The sequence below is a fragment of the Ailuropoda melanoleuca genome, chromosome 9 (assembly GCF_002007445.2).
Source record: "Ailuropoda melanoleuca isolate Jingjing chromosome 9, ASM200744v2, whole genome shotgun sequence".
NCBI lineage: Eukaryota > Metazoa > Chordata > Mammalia > Carnivora > Ursidae > Ailuropoda > Ailuropoda melanoleuca.
In genome coordinates this window covers 68,497,177-68,513,440 of record NC_048226.1, presented here as the reverse complement: position 1 = coordinate 68,513,440, position 16,264 = coordinate 68,497,177, and the positions used below count along the sequence as shown (strand labels likewise).

General features: G+C 41.7%; 1 protein-coding gene across 1 annotated transcript in view; it reads left to right on the top strand.

Moving 5' to 3' along the window:
- The first annotated feature begins 7,809 nt into the window (after positions 1 to 7,809).
- The window catches only part of YWHAZ (tyrosine 3-monooxygenase/tryptophan 5-monooxygenase activation protein zeta), a 31,158-nt gene continuing 22,703 nt past the window's right edge, over positions 7,810 to 16,264 (top strand). The window contains exons 1-2 of the mRNA XM_011237078.3: positions 7,810 to 8,263; positions 10,945 to 11,249. Of these exons, the coding sequence (XP_011235380.1) occupies positions 10,956 to 11,249 (294 nt within the window). The 5' untranslated portion in view covers positions 7,810 to 8,263; positions 10,945 to 10,955. The remainder of the gene's footprint in view (positions 8,264 to 10,944; positions 11,250 to 16,264) is intronic.

Sequence of the window (16,264 nt, the reverse complement as noted above, 5' to 3'; positions counted from 1 at the left end):
CTATGAAGGAAAGCCGTGAAAAGACAAGGAGGAGTCTTAAATGCATATTACTAAGTGAAAGAAGCCAATGTGAAAAGGCTGCATGCTCTGTGATTGCAACTCTATGACATTTTGGAAAAGGGAAAACTATGGAGACAATATAAAGATCAGTGGTTGGCATGGATAAGGAGAGATACACAGGTGGCNACAGGTGGAACAGAGGACTTCTGTATGATACTATAGGATATGTATGTCTGTATGTATGCTGCGATTTGTACGATACTGTAATGGTGGGTATACGTCATCACACATTTGTTCGAACCCATAGAATGTACAACACCAAAAGTGAACCTTAATGTAAACTTTAGACTTCGGGTCATAATGATTTGTGAATGTGTTTTGACAAAATATACCATTCAATTTTAACAAATCAATTTTATGAATTTTCACAGCTATACCACTCTGGTGCAAGGTGCTGAAAACAGGGGAGGCCGCGCGTGAGTTGGGGCTATGCATGAGCATATGGGAAGTCTCTGTACCTTCCTCTCAATTGTCTGTGAATGTAAAACCGCAATAAAAAAAATAAATTCTACTAAATATATGTTGAAAAAAACTATACATATGTTTAAAAACACAATTTAACTGAGCAAATTTTTTAAAGATCCATTGGCTTTATTCAACAATTGGTGAATTGGGTAGCATTCTATCTGGCATATAGAAAGAAGCTCCAAAGAGCTCTACGAAAAGAAAGACTTTTATAGGCAGAAGGGGCAGGACAAAACAAAAGGGAGTTAGAAGCAAAGAGTGGGTTGTTTCAGGCAAGGTCACCTTCCTTTTGCGGGTGGCGGGGTCTATCAGGTGGATTACCTCAGTAATGCTGACCAGGAAATTCCAGACTGACTGGTTAAGATTGCATTCCTGGGAGAAGCTGAAAATGCAATTACATTAGGGATTAAGTCTTGGTTTAGTGATGTGGGCTTAGTACAAGTGACTTCATTTAGGGCTTGTCTCTTTTTAAACCTGTGTGTGTGTGTGTGTGTGTGTGTGTGCGCGCGTATGTGTGTGTATACACAATTGACTGGAGACTTGACGGTTAAGATGCTAAAAATGATGTCAAAGCTAAATTCATCTTCCCATTAAAAACCATGAAAGAGTTTTTGAAAAATAAGAGTCAACCATTTACAAGAGGAATTTCCACTTATAGTACAGAGGAGGCTAAATCTAGAAAATTTATCATGGATAATTTATCCTCTGAAAAAGAAGAGCAAGGGTTCCTGGCTGGCTCAGTAGGTAGAGCACGTGACTCTTCATCTCGGGGTTGTGAGTTCAAGCCCCACACTGCGTGTGAAGCCTACTTAAAATAAAAACTCAAAAAATTTTTTGAAAAAAGAAGAGCAAAGTTGCTGGGTAGAAGTTAAGCCTTCAAACTGTTATTCTTCCAACTGTTATTCAGTCAGAATCTACAAATTCCCAAAGAAGGCACCACAAAAGTACAGAGGGTTAGGGAGGTGGGGGAGGCAGATTACGAAACGTGGTGGCGCGGCCCCAGGAATCGGAGCTACAGAGAAAGCAGCATGTAGAAGCACGCTGGGAGCCCACAGTATTCACGCTTGTAGTTTTTACATTCATCACAGCCGATTAAAAAAGAACCACAGATAGCCTTGATTCTTGACGACATAAATTCTCCTCGTGGCAGACAACTGGACAGTGAGTGAGGACAAGATCGTGCCACAGCAGCTGCTGGACAGGTGATAAATGTAAACGTCTACCAGATTCCAGAATTTGGCCAAGGGAGCATGTACTTGCACCCTCCCACAACTTTAGACCTCACAGTTCTCAAGAGGATGGTAAAGAGATGCAGAGGAAATTTCATCTGCCTGTTGGCCAACTCAACCTGGAAGGAACTTCCCTCATTGACATGTAATAGGAAAACAATCATCACAGCATAAGAGCGACCAAAACTCTACAGTTCAAGCGAACAGAACACTATCTGAAGATTCCAATAAACAGCATATATCTGAAAATGACTCACTATAGGAAAAGAATACTCTGGAAAATGTCTGTGTCCTTAATAGAATGCAAGGAGACATGATGTCTATCAAATAGTGACCCATCAATTAAGAATGCAAGGAAACTAAAAATTTCACTGGGGAATTAAAAATCTCAGTGGAGGCAAGATAGCAAAATAGACTCTGTTGATAATCAAATCAGTAGTTTATAGGATGAGTGTGAGTTTTTTCAAGGAACATTCCTCACCTTTCTATGCACAGTTAATGCTTACAGCTCAGATTTCCCCCAATTCGCTGTTACTTCACTGTGCTTCACTGTAATTGCATTTGGTGTCTGTGTCTGTCCCAGACTGTGGGCTCTTTCAGGGAGGGACTTTGATCTACACATTCTTTTTTTTTTTTTTTAAGATTTTATTTATTTATTTGACAGAGATAGAGACAGCCAGCAAGAGAGGGAACACAAACAGGGGGAGTGGGAGAGGAAGAAGCAGGCTCATAGCAGAAGAGCCTGATGTGGGGCTCGATCCCATAACGCCGGGATCATGCCCTGAGCCGAAGGCAGACGCTTAACCGCTGTGCTGCCCAGGCGCCCCGATCTACACATTCTTATCCCCAGTGAGCAACATAACCTCTAACCTGTGGGTCCTCATTAAGTGCTTGATGAATGTATGAAATAAGAAGTCACAGTTGGCTTGGTTTTGTTTACATTTTTGTTTTATAAATCACTGTGCAAAAAGCCCCATGTATGACCAAAGTATCATAGAACATAGCGCCACAGTCTGGGTTGTGAGGCTAGAGTTTAAAAGGTTATGGGCTGAAAAAAAATATAATTTTTTTTTTTTTTAGAAAAACAAAGCTAAAGTAATAGACAAAGAAATGGGGATGGCATCAAGTAAAGAGTAAATTAATTTATTTTAAATTTTATTTTCATTCCAGTATAATTAACATATGGTATTAAATTAGTTTCAGGTGTACAATATAGTGATTGAACAATTCTATATAGTACTCAGTGCTCATTGAGATAAATGTACTCTTGGGGCACCCGGCTGGCTCAGTCAGTAGGGCACACGACTCTTAATCTAGGGATCATAAATTTGATTCCCACACTAGGCATAGAGATTACTTAAAAAAAAAACTAATTAAAAAAATAAGTGTACTCTTAATCCCCATTCACCTATTTCACCCATCCCCCCCACACCTCCCCTCTGGGAACCATCTGTTTGTTCTATATAGTTAAGAGTCTGTTTTTTGGTTTGTCACTTTTCCCCCTCTGTTTTGTTTCTTAAATTCCACATACAAGTGAAATCATATGGTATTTGTCTTTCTCTGACTTATTTTCCTTAGCATTCTCTAGATCCATCCATGTTGCTGCAAATGGGAAGATTTCATTCTTCTTTATGGCTGAGTAATATCCCCTCTTGAATTCACTTCTTCTTTCTCCATTCATCTATCGATGAATACTTGGGTTGGTTCCATATCTTGGGTACTGTAAATAATGCTGCAGTAAACGTAGGGGTGCTCATATCCTTTCAAATTAGTGTTTTTTACTCTTTGGGTAGATATCCAGTAGTGTGATTACCAGATCATATGATAGCTCTATTTTTCATTTTTTGGAAGTAAATAAAACAGTAAATTTAAATTTAAAAAATAGAGTAAGTAGTGAGACTATCAGTTTGATTTAGAATTAAGAGAGGAAATGCTATTTTTCTAAGGTCATTCTAGAAGTCAACAGAGTAGTTGAGAATACTAATCACAAGATCCGTTTCCTTTTTCTTACTCCCTAACTTCATTTCTTTTTCCTCCCCTTTTTTCCTTTCCTCTTTTTTTTTTTTTAATGTTTTCCAGGCTTTGGACTTGCCAATGACATCTACAAATACTACAGTGCTAGCTGTTACAAGAGATAAACCTAAATCTCGGTGGCTTAAAAATTAGAAGTTACCCCTCAGTAAAGTCTAAAATGATCAGAAAATAGGCCCTCAAGGATCCAGGCTCCTTTTATTTCATGTTCCCACTCTCCTCTAAAGCCTTGCAATCCTCTCCATTCAGTTGGCAGAGAGCGGTCTATTCAGGGCCTGAACAGAGGTTCAAACGGGAAGATTTTATGGGACAGGCCCACAAGTGGAGTACATCGCTTTGGTCCTATACCATTAGTTAGTGCTCACTCACATGGCCACACCCAACCGCAAGGGAGACCCCGGCAATGGAGTCCAGCTGTGCCTCTGATAGAGCAGAATGGTTTTGGTCAAGAGCCAATGAGTCTGTCTCTGCCACAAACTCCAGATTATTGCAACAATAGATAATCATGCTCTAGACACTATGTGGAGCTCTCTCCTACTTTCTTACTTAATGCTTGCAATAATCTGATGGCTTTGGTTATTAGTATGTGCAATTTAGTAGCCTAAGGCCACATAGCTCTGATAGACAAACTGAGATTTGTACCCAATTCGGATTCCAAAGCCCACTGCACTATGCTGCATTTCTCCAATTAAATCATGTTAAAGTGAAACTATAACCTGACTGAATTGCGATTAAATTGAAAAGATCACCTAACTGTTGCTTCATCTGTAGAGTGCATCTTTTGAGGTTTTTCCAATTTGAATACTGCACCTATGCAAATTCCCCTGAACTCTTATTTTAATGTGTAGCATAGATCTGAAGAGGTCATGACAGTCCCTTGTACATGAGTGGAGCCTATTCACGGTCTCATCCCTTAAGTCTCGTTAGTGCTAACAAACTAACACAAGTTTGTCTTTCCAGAGGGAACATCTTTCTACCTCACTTTTCTTTTTAAAGATTTTTATTTATTTATTTGAGAGAAAGAGAGAGAAATAGAAAGCGCAACCAGGAAGGGCAGAGGGAGAGGGAGAGAGAATCTCAAGCAGGCTTCGTGCTGAGCAGAGCCCAACATGGGGCTCGATCTCAGGACCCTGAGATCACGACCTGAGCTGAAACCAAGAATCAGACACTTAACCGACTGTACCACCCAGGCACCCCTATACCTCACTTTTTAAAGACATCTTAAATATGTCATTCATTTTATTTTCGTAACCCTTTGAATAGTAGAGACATCAGATATGTCCACTCATTAATGAATAATAATTCAATTTCTTTGTGCAAGGAATGGTGCTAAGCAATAAATAGATTATAATTACTTACATATCTCTTATAATTACATACGTATCTCTTGTAATTACATACATGTCTTACATACCTTACATAATTATAAGTACTTATATAAGATACTTACATCTTATATATTACATATATATAAAACTTCATTTAATCCTCAACACCACTTAACAAGTTAAGTGTTTTATTGATGTGGCAATTAAGGCACAGAAGCTTGAGTAAATTGACTGAGGCAACAAAGTTGAGCAGTGAAGAAAATAAAGCAGGTCAGGCTACATGAAACTCTCCCAGTAATTTTCCCGAGTTCAAGTTCATAGGTCCTCTTTATTTTTTGTTTTGCCATATATATTCCTATTCCTCAAAGTACTTAATCACTTGGGGCTTTCATGACTTTCTCTATTCTTGCTTCCCAGTGACTGCATTACACCTTTATTCCATGAGCTCAAATTCCTTGATTTAAATATGTAAACCTAATAATTCAGATTATTTCATACACACATGCCTTGCTATTTAAAACATGAGGTAAACACCTAATTTAGCTGTTTCCTAAAGTAAATCCACAATTTATTGATGCAGAGAAATCCCTAAACTTCCCCTAAAACAAAAAGGTATATATTCTATCTAGACACATAGTTGAGATTAGAGAAACATCAATTTCCATTTTAAGTAAGATTTAACTTAACATCTTCTTCTTCTTTTTTTTTTTTTTAAAGTTTTATTTATTTAAGTAATCGCTACACCCCATGTGTGGCTTGAACTCATGACATTGGGGTCAAGAGTTGCATGCTCTTCCCACTGAGCCAGCCAGGTACCCCTAACTTAGTATCTTCTGTCAAATTTCTGGTGCCATGCCTAGCACAGAACCAAAGACAACTTTAAATAGCGGGGGCAGGGCTGAAATATTATCTTAAATGAGTCACTCTCTAAAAGACTTTACTTGGGAATCAAAGAGTGGTGACTTTAATATCTCAGAAATAAAACCCAGATCAATTCGTTCACCAAATCCATTAAGTCTAGTACGAATCTGTTCTGATGTGGGAAGTTGGGAAAAAATAAAATACCCTGAAACTGAACTGGTCACTGGAAAACTCTCTTCTGGTTTATACTTTATCTAAACGCCAGTTGGACCCTCAGGCAAAACGTAATTTGTAGAAAGGTCTGTAGCAGAAACACCATGTTCAACATACAGAACAGACAAGGTGCTGGAAGTGTGAGGATGGATTTTATGTAGTCTGCTACTGATAAATTCAATCCTCTGCACAACTTGAGGCTGAACTCTTTTGTGAGGCTCTTTTGTCAGCTGTGCCTTAAGGCAGGCCCCCTAGTAGGTGCTCAATAAAGGTATGTTGGGGGAAAAGAGACAAACCAAGAAACATACTCTTGACTACAGAGAATAAACTGATGGTTACCATAGGGGGAGTGGGCATTAAGGAGTACACTTATCTAGATGGGGGGGAAATGATTTTTAAAAAGGGTATGTTGGAAAAATCAATAAGGGCTAAATGGAGTTTGCTGAGGGGTTCTGAGTTCTCACTGCTAACTATAAACTCTAGATGACTTTTGCAACTGGTTTTGCAGGTTATCCAAGCACTAATCTTTTCTTAGCTCTAACATTTAAAGGGAGAAGAGGCAGAGGCATTTTATACTGTGCATGTATCTCTTTGAACTTCCTTAAGTTGACTGGGTGGAGGCTCTACCGTTTTAGGTTGGCCCGTTTGTATGGCACCTGCAATTTCCGCTCTTCTCTTTCCCCCTCTTCCTGGCTCCAGGTCCTGCCAGCTGGGTCAACGGTGACCCTGGGAATTCCCTTGTCTCTCAAACCTTGCTTCAGGAGAAAACAGGTAATGTTATGTTTTAAACATGACTGCAACGTGAAATCTTCCAGTGGACGCTTTATTTGCAGAGAAAAATCTCATCTACGAGAAACGAGTCGGTACGGTCCAGCCTCTGCTCTTTGCCTCTTGCTAAGGCCTCCACGATCACCCGAACCCTCCATCTACGAAGGCCGCCGTTTCCCCGCGGGAGTTGTAGGCTTTCTGAAAGCGGCGGCCTCTCCTTCCAGGCCTCACCTCCCACCAGCTCCGCCCCACCCGACCCACCTCACCCCCACTTCGCGCCCCCATTGTCCCCTCGCAGCTGTCACTGCGCACAGATCCCGAGCCCCCGATTGGAAAACTTTCCCGTCACTCAGCCCATGCTCCGGGGCCGGACTCCTCACTCTCTATTCCGAGCCTTAAAAGGTCTAAGGCCGATTTCCGCGAGCCAGCAGGTAAAGCCGCGGCGGAAGGGAGGAAGGGAGGGGCCGCGCGCTCAGGTTGGCCCCGCCTGGCGACGGGGTGCGGCGGGTTGGGGGGGGGTAGCGCGCCACACCGCCCCTCCCCGACCGTCTGACCGCGCCCTCTCCCGTCACCCCCAAATCCTGATCACAATGCCAGAGCGGCGGAGCCACTCGCGTAACGCAGCCCCAGGACGGCCCAGGAGGCAGTTACCACCGCGAAACACGGAGGGCGGGGCGAGCCAGGGCGCGAGGAGGGGTGGGGGGATGTGAAAGGTCCCGGATGTTGCTGAACCGAAGCCCCTGCTAGAGGGAGTGACTCGCGCAGGCGCAGAAGGGCCGCACGGAAAGCTAAGGTGGGGGTGGGGAGGAATTTCCTTGCTGGTTCAGAGCAAGTGAGCCTGTGGAGGTTGCGGGGGATTCGAGGAGAAGCGAGGTAGGAAGGCAGTGGTGGGAAGGAGGAAAGAAAAAAAAAAAAAAAGGAAGGAGCTTCCTGCCCAGGCTCACTCTCCCTAGAGCAGAGAAGTTGGAAGCTGAGCTGTGTGGGGAGGAGTGTTGATAGCGGCAGAAGTGGTACGCTCCTCCGCTCGCCCTCTAGCGCGGGCGGGCAGGACGCGCGCGCGCTAGGGAGCGGCGGTTGCACTGGGCCCCCAGAGCTGTGGGCACCAATCAACGGTTGCCATAGCAGCGTTTGACGTCATCGTGCGTGTGGTGCCCCTGCTGTCGGGGCTGGTGATTGGAGGAAACCCCGTGTCTGCGGAGCCGCTGTAGCCTGTGAGCAGCGAGTTCCACGGACAGAGTCTCAGCCTCGCCGCTGCCGCCCAGAGACTGCTGAGTCCCGTCCGTCTGCCGCCACCCACTCCGGACACAGGTAAGGGACCCGGCCGCCGCTGCCTAGTCCCACTCCTTCCTTTCCCAGATCAGCCTTCCGAAAGCGTGGGGTTCCGTCCTCGCTCCACAGCCCCTCAGCTCCGCTCGCCCGGCGGTAGCGGCGCCGGGCTGAGGCGGAGTCTCCTCAGGCGGAGACGGGCGGCGGCTTCTTTTCCGCTGGGTTCGGGCAGGCGGCTCGCGGCTGCCTCGGGCTACTTGCTTCCGGATCGACGCCTTGGCCCGGATAAGCGCCCGTTCCCGGTCCCCGTCCCCGGGCTGGAAAGGGCTCCCACACGCGAGATCCCCGGGACCCGCCCGGTCGCCGGCTCCCGGGGGTGACCGAGGCTCCGCTGGGCGCGATCCGTTCCCACCCGCGCCCCCGCGCCCCTTCCTCGTAGCCGCCCTGCCCCCGCCCGAGATAATGACTCGGCGCGCCCGCCAGGTACTCTAGGGCGAGGCCTCGTTTCTGGCACGAGGGGGAGTCGGCTCCGGGGTGGGGCTGGCCTGGGACCTGGGGCCGAATTTCCTGGGTTCCTCGGTGGGGTGGGGGATGGGGCTGGGTGGTTCCCTCCCCTCCTCAGGGTGAGTGGGGGGCTCCGAGCCCAGGTGGGATAGAGAAGAGAATGGGGGAAGGGGGTGGGCCGGCGTCTGGCTCTCCTCGGTGGGCTTGAACGGGAGGGTCCCTGTGCTGGCTTTTTAGACGAAGTCCCCCTCTTGGGACGGGTGAGGCTGAGCGTAACAGCCGGCGATGGCCCAGCTCGCCTGGGTGTGGCTCTTGCCCCCTCCCCCACCTGCTGCAGCTGTCGGGTCCTTATAGACTAAATGAGCACCAGCGGTGTCCGGTGGCGGAGGAGACGCGGGTGGGAGAGTGGGGTGTGTCCGCCGCCCGGCCGGTCGTGGTTCCGCTTCTGCGGGCGGCGCTGGCGTCTCTGCCCCCGGGGCGGGCGCCCCCCCTTCCCCCGTCTCGGGCGGGGGCGCGCTGCTCCTCCCTCTTGCTCTGGTGGGGGGAATTAACACTCAGCAGTAGGTTGGGCTCCTTGACACAGATCCGCCATGACAAAGAGGGAGAATCGGGGACTTGGGCGGAGCCAAGGAGGGGTGGTTACGGATAGCGCGCACGCAGGGATTTGCACTTTAAAGTCAAGGTCTGTCCGTTTTCGTTTCACCTCGGTCGGCGTCCTACGTCGGTTAAGGGTTAAATGGGTGCGGCGAGTCCTCCCCGCAATAGAGAGGCGAGGCCTTGGAGTACTAGTTACTCTGTGAGAAGCCTAATGCACTTACTTCCCCTTGTACCCGAGGGGTTGGGGAGAGAAACCTTTGTACTGGTTTTTGGTAATTTTTCCTTAGAAGCAGCATTAACCTGAGAGGGTTTTGAGTTCCTGAGGGAAAAATTAGGAATTCAGGGGTGTGTATGGGGGGCCATGAGGTCATAAATTTTAAATAGTTTTGCATTGACACGTTATACCTCACAAATAAGCTGGCTGATTACTTCTTTACCCTGTTGGATTCGGCTTTAAAAACAGTATTGTGGGATTTCCCTGGGAAGGTAAAGGTTGTGATACTGGGGAGTCAATTCTTATAGTGACAGTGGCTCTTCTGTTCACCTTTTAATAGTGCACTTCAGGCTGTATACTTACCTTTAAAATCACTTATTCTGTGGGATCAGTGTATGGCTTAGTATCTTTCTGTGCTGTTTTAGCACCTTTCAAAAGGATACCTTTGAGGAAAAGTATAACAGGTAAATTAAAAGGTCTAGGGAGCTTTAAAATGAGAGAAAATTAGGTGAGAAGTTATGGTAAAGGCAGCTTGAGTGATTAATTAAATTTTGACTACTGGAAACAATGTAATCTGTATTTAAACTGGAGCAATGACATAGACTCATCACACTAGAAGCACTTAATATACACATTTTAGTGCTCATGTATGGTAAGTTGTAGGACTCATGGATGTGTTTTTTAAGCATGTATGGGTATAACAAAGTACAGGTAATGAGGCTTTAGGGTCTGTTAGCGATCGTGGGTGCTTGTTTTATATTCAGAACTCCTTAAATCAAGCAATTTGGCCTATTCTCCCAGAAAACTGTCACGCTGTGATCAGCTGGCAAGTGTTGCCGAGATCAGTGGGTTTGGAGTGGGGGTAATACAAATGAAATTTAAACTTATAACACTTCTGACAAGAATAGTAGGTGGTATTAAAGTAAAAAGACAGTAATTACATTACACTGACCTGAATCAAGATTCTGGAAGTATGTTAGAGGTTGTAATGTTGTTTGTCGACAGTGCTTTCACTAAAAAAAACAAAACAAAACTGCTTAATTGGAATTGAGATTTTGACCAAGTAAAGTAAGGGTTGGATTTGAAGGTAGCCTCTTTACCTAATGTGCTTTGGCTTTATGTGAAATTAGGATCTTCTGAACAAAGATGGTGTAATGCAATTTTAGTTTTGCTTCTCATTTGTTTTACATTAATGGCTTTAAATTTGTCCCTTGTGTGCTCAGTATGCCCTCTCCTTTTTTTTCCTATTCTGGTCATCCTTTTGTGAGGCTGCATTAAATTCCTCATGTGAAGACTCTTCCAAAGGCATTTAGATTTGAGGTGTTAATATAACTTATTTACAAAAGGTATAATTTTGAGTCTGTTTATTTTGATAGAAAAATCTAAATACTACTTTTTTTCTCTGCAGAACATCCAGTCATGGATAAAAATGAGCTGGTGCAGAAGGCCAAACTGGCCGAGCAGGCTGAGCGATATGATGACATGGCAGCCTGCATGAAGTCTGTAACTGAGCAAGGAGCTGAATTATCCAATGAGGAGAGGAATCTTCTCTCAGTTGCTTATAAAAATGTTGTAGGAGCCCGTAGGTCATCTTGGAGGGTCGTCTCAAGTATTGAGCAAAAGACGGAAGGTGCTGAGAAAAAACAGCAGATGGCTCGAGAATACAGAGAGAAAATTGAGACCGAGCTAAGAGATATCTGCAATGATGTACTGGTGAGAATCATTCAGTCTAGCTTCATTATAATATAGGGGTGTTAACTTTCAACTTTTTCTTTCTTTGGTTTTTCTTTTCCTTTAAAAAATTGAATGTTCTAAATTTTGACGTCTTTAGGGTGTCATTACTAAAAGGTATTAAAACAGTTGTAGTTAAATTAGTATAAAATAAATGCAGTACTGATTATCAGTTCGGGTAGACTAAAAAAGACTGGTAGTGTATTTTGTGCTAACTGAAAAAATAAACTATTATTTCAGTTGTGGTTAGGTATTTGTAGTAGTTATAGAGCTCATTTTCTTAACTGTACATCTGTGGATACAGGAATTTTACATATCTTGTTTTATGTAAGAGAGGCATAATAGGAGACTCATTGTAGACATAATATCCTCCCTGGTTTAGCCACTATAGTGTAATGAATCAGCTATGTAGAAAACTGTGGCTTCAGAGTTGCTTTTTGCCTCTTCCTGCATTTAAGTGTTAGAAGTCAACTTTGAACACTCACAACCACAATAAAAGATTATGACTAGCTCAAACTTGATTTTTCTAGGTTCTACCAAGCATTTTAAGAATTTAGTACCTGCTGTGTTGAACCACTGCTTCTCTAAAAAGCTTAAAAGAACATAGCATTTTAGCTAATTTTAATCAAACTTCTTACAAATGATAGCTTTCTTATTCAGAAAAATTTGAATCTTAGGATAAATTGGTAGGAGACCCAGTCATTTAGCATATAACATATATACATTAATACTTTTACTTTTTAATGAACCAGGAGTGATTTTACTAAATGATGACCGGTTGGACTTCAAGTTACTACCCATTGGGTCTCAGCATGGCAGGGCTCTTGTATAGAGAGAGTATCCCAATTTCTCTAGACAGGTTACTGATGCTGGGATTCAGAATAGAAATGCAGGTGCACACTTACATGAAACTTGTTCATGGAAGGGCTACTCTCATGAGCAATATAGGATTATTTCTGATGTGGTTTTAGGTTTAGGGCTTTTGTTAAAGTTGTGCTGGTATTAAGAAACCTTTACACAAGTTTTTAATTACTAATGGGATAGCTTTAAGTCCTCAATTATTCTCAAATGATACTTTCTTTAGGCTGTATTTTAAAGAATATTTTTTATCTTAACATGGGCTCACAAAGTCGTCTAGTGTCGTGTAGTGTCTGTCTTGGGTGGGGTTTTTAAATCTACGTTAATAGGTGTCATTTATTTTTAAGGTGGGAACCATGTTTTTATTAAGGCTAAATAACGAATGTTTATCTTGTGATTTGCTAAGGTAGTAATATTTAAAATTCAAAAATGTCTTTGTATAATAATAAAATGTGTTGGGTTTTTTCTCCCTTGCTCTCTTTACAGACTAATACCTCTGTACATGTTACTGAATTTTATTCACTCTGGTGTTTTTCTCCAATTATTACAACTTATCAGATAATTTTCGTTTTGGTTTCAAAGAGTTTGTTGTATGTTATAATTTAAGACAAAAGCCAATCTTAGGAATAAAAGGGGATGTAGTAACATTTACTCTTTACTGTCAAGTTTCTTTGCTATTCCAGGTAGGTATTTGCATGTTTTCCCTACACAAAGTATAAAAGTTCCTGTCATTGTGAGGATTTTTCTAGGAAAAGACTATAAGAGTTTTAACTTTGCTTTCCTTTAAAAAAAAAAAAAATATATATATATATATTGCATAGGATCAGTGGATGGTAATAACTAGATTAATCTCTAAATAGCTTCTTTGTTGATATGATTATTAAGGGGATTTGATGTTGGTGACTACCCATGTTACCCTTCAGAAGAGTACTGGTCTCTCACCAAGTCTAAATGAAATTTCCACCTTGAGAGTATAGATAAATGAAAATTTAATTCCTTAACCATACAAAAGCTAAATAAATTTTTGCTTCCAGCCTTGGTCTTTTAGTGATCTAAAAGCATATCTTTTAGCTCTGTTCTGATAGTGATCTTTGTATAGTTCATGCTTACTAACATATAGTATCTACTCAAGTATTTGCTGAATAAATGAACAAAAAGACTTCTTTTGGAAAAGAGGATAATAGAACTGGGTCAGTAGCACTGCTAATTTTCCAAGGCCTTTTCTGTTTCATCTTAGGAAAATTTGGTATTTACAGATATTGTGGTTCTTTTTCAAGTAGGCCTGTCATCTTTTTTCAAACAGGTCATGTTGGTTCTGGAAACATCTTGCATAAAATTCCTTTTCCCTCTTTGAGTAAAATGGAAGAATAAAACATAGCAGAACCGACATTTCTCCTAGAGAAAGAACTTTTTGATATATTTGGTGATTAGTGAATGTTTGCCTTAATTCTGTTTTAAGGTCTTACATGGTAAAAAATAAAATCATTATTTTTCTTCTAGTTTCTTTCTGAACTTTGATCATTCCTCTCCCCCCCCCCCTTTAAGAAAAATAAGCCCGTAATCCCTTTCTGGAATTAATGTTACTGATCTGCATCAGTGATGAACCGGGCTTCATTGTTCTATTGAGCATCTGTATCATACTGGCCAAGACCTCTTCGCATAAAAAGGAACTAAGTTTTTCTGAAGAGCTCTTGGTCTTGTATTAAATGGTGACTGCCTTTCTGGTTATGAGCGTTCATCAAGTGTTTGTTTAATTAATATCATTTACTAAGCAGTGAAAGGGTAGTCTTGTTACTTTGTGCAAGAGTTAGAGAGCATACTGTGGAGAATGATCACAGGCATGGTCTTTACAACATGGACTTTCTCTTTTTGCAAAAGAACTTGGAATTCTTCCTTGTGTTGTTAATTTGAAGTTTGCAGCATGTGAACTAATGAAATCTGCCTTTCCTGCCACATCTTAAAGGAAAAACTCTCTTGGTAGTGGGGCAGGGACTCAACACTAGTGATCTCTACCAACTCCTCTGCATAAATCCACAAGAGAAGCCAAAAACTGAATAGCTTTGTCTTGAACATGAAATGACAAAATACATACTAGAAAACATAATTCCAGGTCAAAGAAGAATGTAGTGGTGTAAAAAGAATACCACGTTTTGAGTCAGACCAACTTTTTACCCTCTGATAGTTGAAAGGTCTAAGGAAATGATTCAGTTCCTCTGAGAAAATGGAGTTCAGTTAAATGACAGTAATGTCTACCCCATAGGATTGTTATGGAGAATGAAAATCAGGAATCTCTTAACTCTAGAGTCCAGGAATGGGATTTAAAAGATCCAAGAAGCCTTAAAAACTCTCTTTTTTGTGGGGCAGAGGGTCCATACTGTCCAGTAAATTTTCCAGTTTTCATTAAAAAATTTGAAAGCCGCTGGTACAAGGCAAAAAACAGTTTATAAGAGGTGAAGTAGTAAAATCCTCAGTCTAGCATTTGTAACGGTTGGCAACAGTAGTTGTGTAATAGTTAATTCAGTTAACTTGAGTTCCATTTTATTCTACTTCTCTACATTTTTATTTGCCCAAGGCGGTTTTAAGGTGGTGTTGCTGGGCACTGGTTTTTATCTGTAGCCTACAGAACTGCCGTTAAGCAGGAACAAACTAGGAAACCAGGTAGCTTTTGGGGCTTTGCTGGTCTGAATATATTAATATGTGCCTTGGGCTTTAAAAACCACTACATGGAATTGTAAGCTGACAATCACTAGGCAGCTTATTTATTGGAATAAGGGCGTCTCTAAAGAATTCTACAGTGTTATACTCATCTTTACTACCTAATATATTTACATGTTTTTGTCAAAAGGCTTTTGGTATGTTTGAAAATAAAAAGACTTTTTGTTGCATAGTAGATAGCTACAGTCCCTTCCGGGGGGGGGAGTACATTGGACAAAGTCTTTTTGATAATAAAATTCATTTTTTTTGAAGAGTTATGATAAGCAGTAAGTATTGCACCTGGTGAGGTATTTTATACAGTTGGAAAGTCTGAGGTGTATGATGTGGAAATGAAATAAAGGAATGAAAGTAGGCTGTTTGGTGGGAAGGGGAAGAATAACCAACAACCTGATTAAGAGCAACAGGCTACCTGTCCTTTTTCAGTATAGCAGTACTTCACTAAGAATGCCTTTCTGCCTGTTCTAGTAAAAGATAGAGATGATGTGGAGATGTTTAGTTTTAGTGATGAGCTGTGAAGATGATGATGATGAAGAAGAATATGTCAAAAGGAAACTAAGGAAGAGTTTAAAGGATTCGAAATTGGCATTAGAGTGAAGAACCCGAGTTAAAATTTCAAGAATAGGAAGTACAGGCACACTTATAAAATAACGATTCAACTCTTAATCTACCCAAGAAAAAGGAAGAAATCATGTGCGGCCCTCACAGAGGCATTTGAATTAGAAGGGTGGAAAATAAACTGCCTTTAAGTTATAATAGCTCATCAAGAGTAATTTTGCTTTTCATTTTTTCTTTGAAGAACACTCAGCTTTATAGTAAAGAAATCCTAATGGTAACACCTCAATAGTGGTACAGTAGAAGCATCCTCATCGGTTAATTGAAAAGTAGTTTATATGATCATACTTGTTTGAAACATTTGTTTTAAATTAAAATGTAGATGTATGTGTTCATTTGTCCATTTTTAACATGAGGCCAAGGCCTTTTCAAATAATTTGCTAACTACCCCATCAATGTATCCTTTATAAAATACAGTTTGAGTCTGCATAATAGAGTGAGAACTTAAATGTTTAGTAAGCAGTAGGTTCAGAATCCTTCTAGAAATGTGTAATTTTTTCTCGTCTTTTAGTTGTCCAACCCAAGCTATTTTTCTGCACGTAACTCCTTTTAAAAACTAGTTGTTTCCTCCCCTCCCCCAAAATCCTTAGTTCTTCCAAAGCACTCCATTTAGTTTCCATAGTAACATATCTTTTCACACTTGTATTTCCTAGTATTTAAATAACACAACATTTTAAGTAATTATAGCCAGTATAGTGGCATGGTTTTGGAAACAAACATCGGACTGTTAATTGGATATCTTAACAAATATCAGTAATTGCTGATAGAAGCTGAGGGGGATTCCAGAGAGTAGCTGAAAAATCTATCCTCAA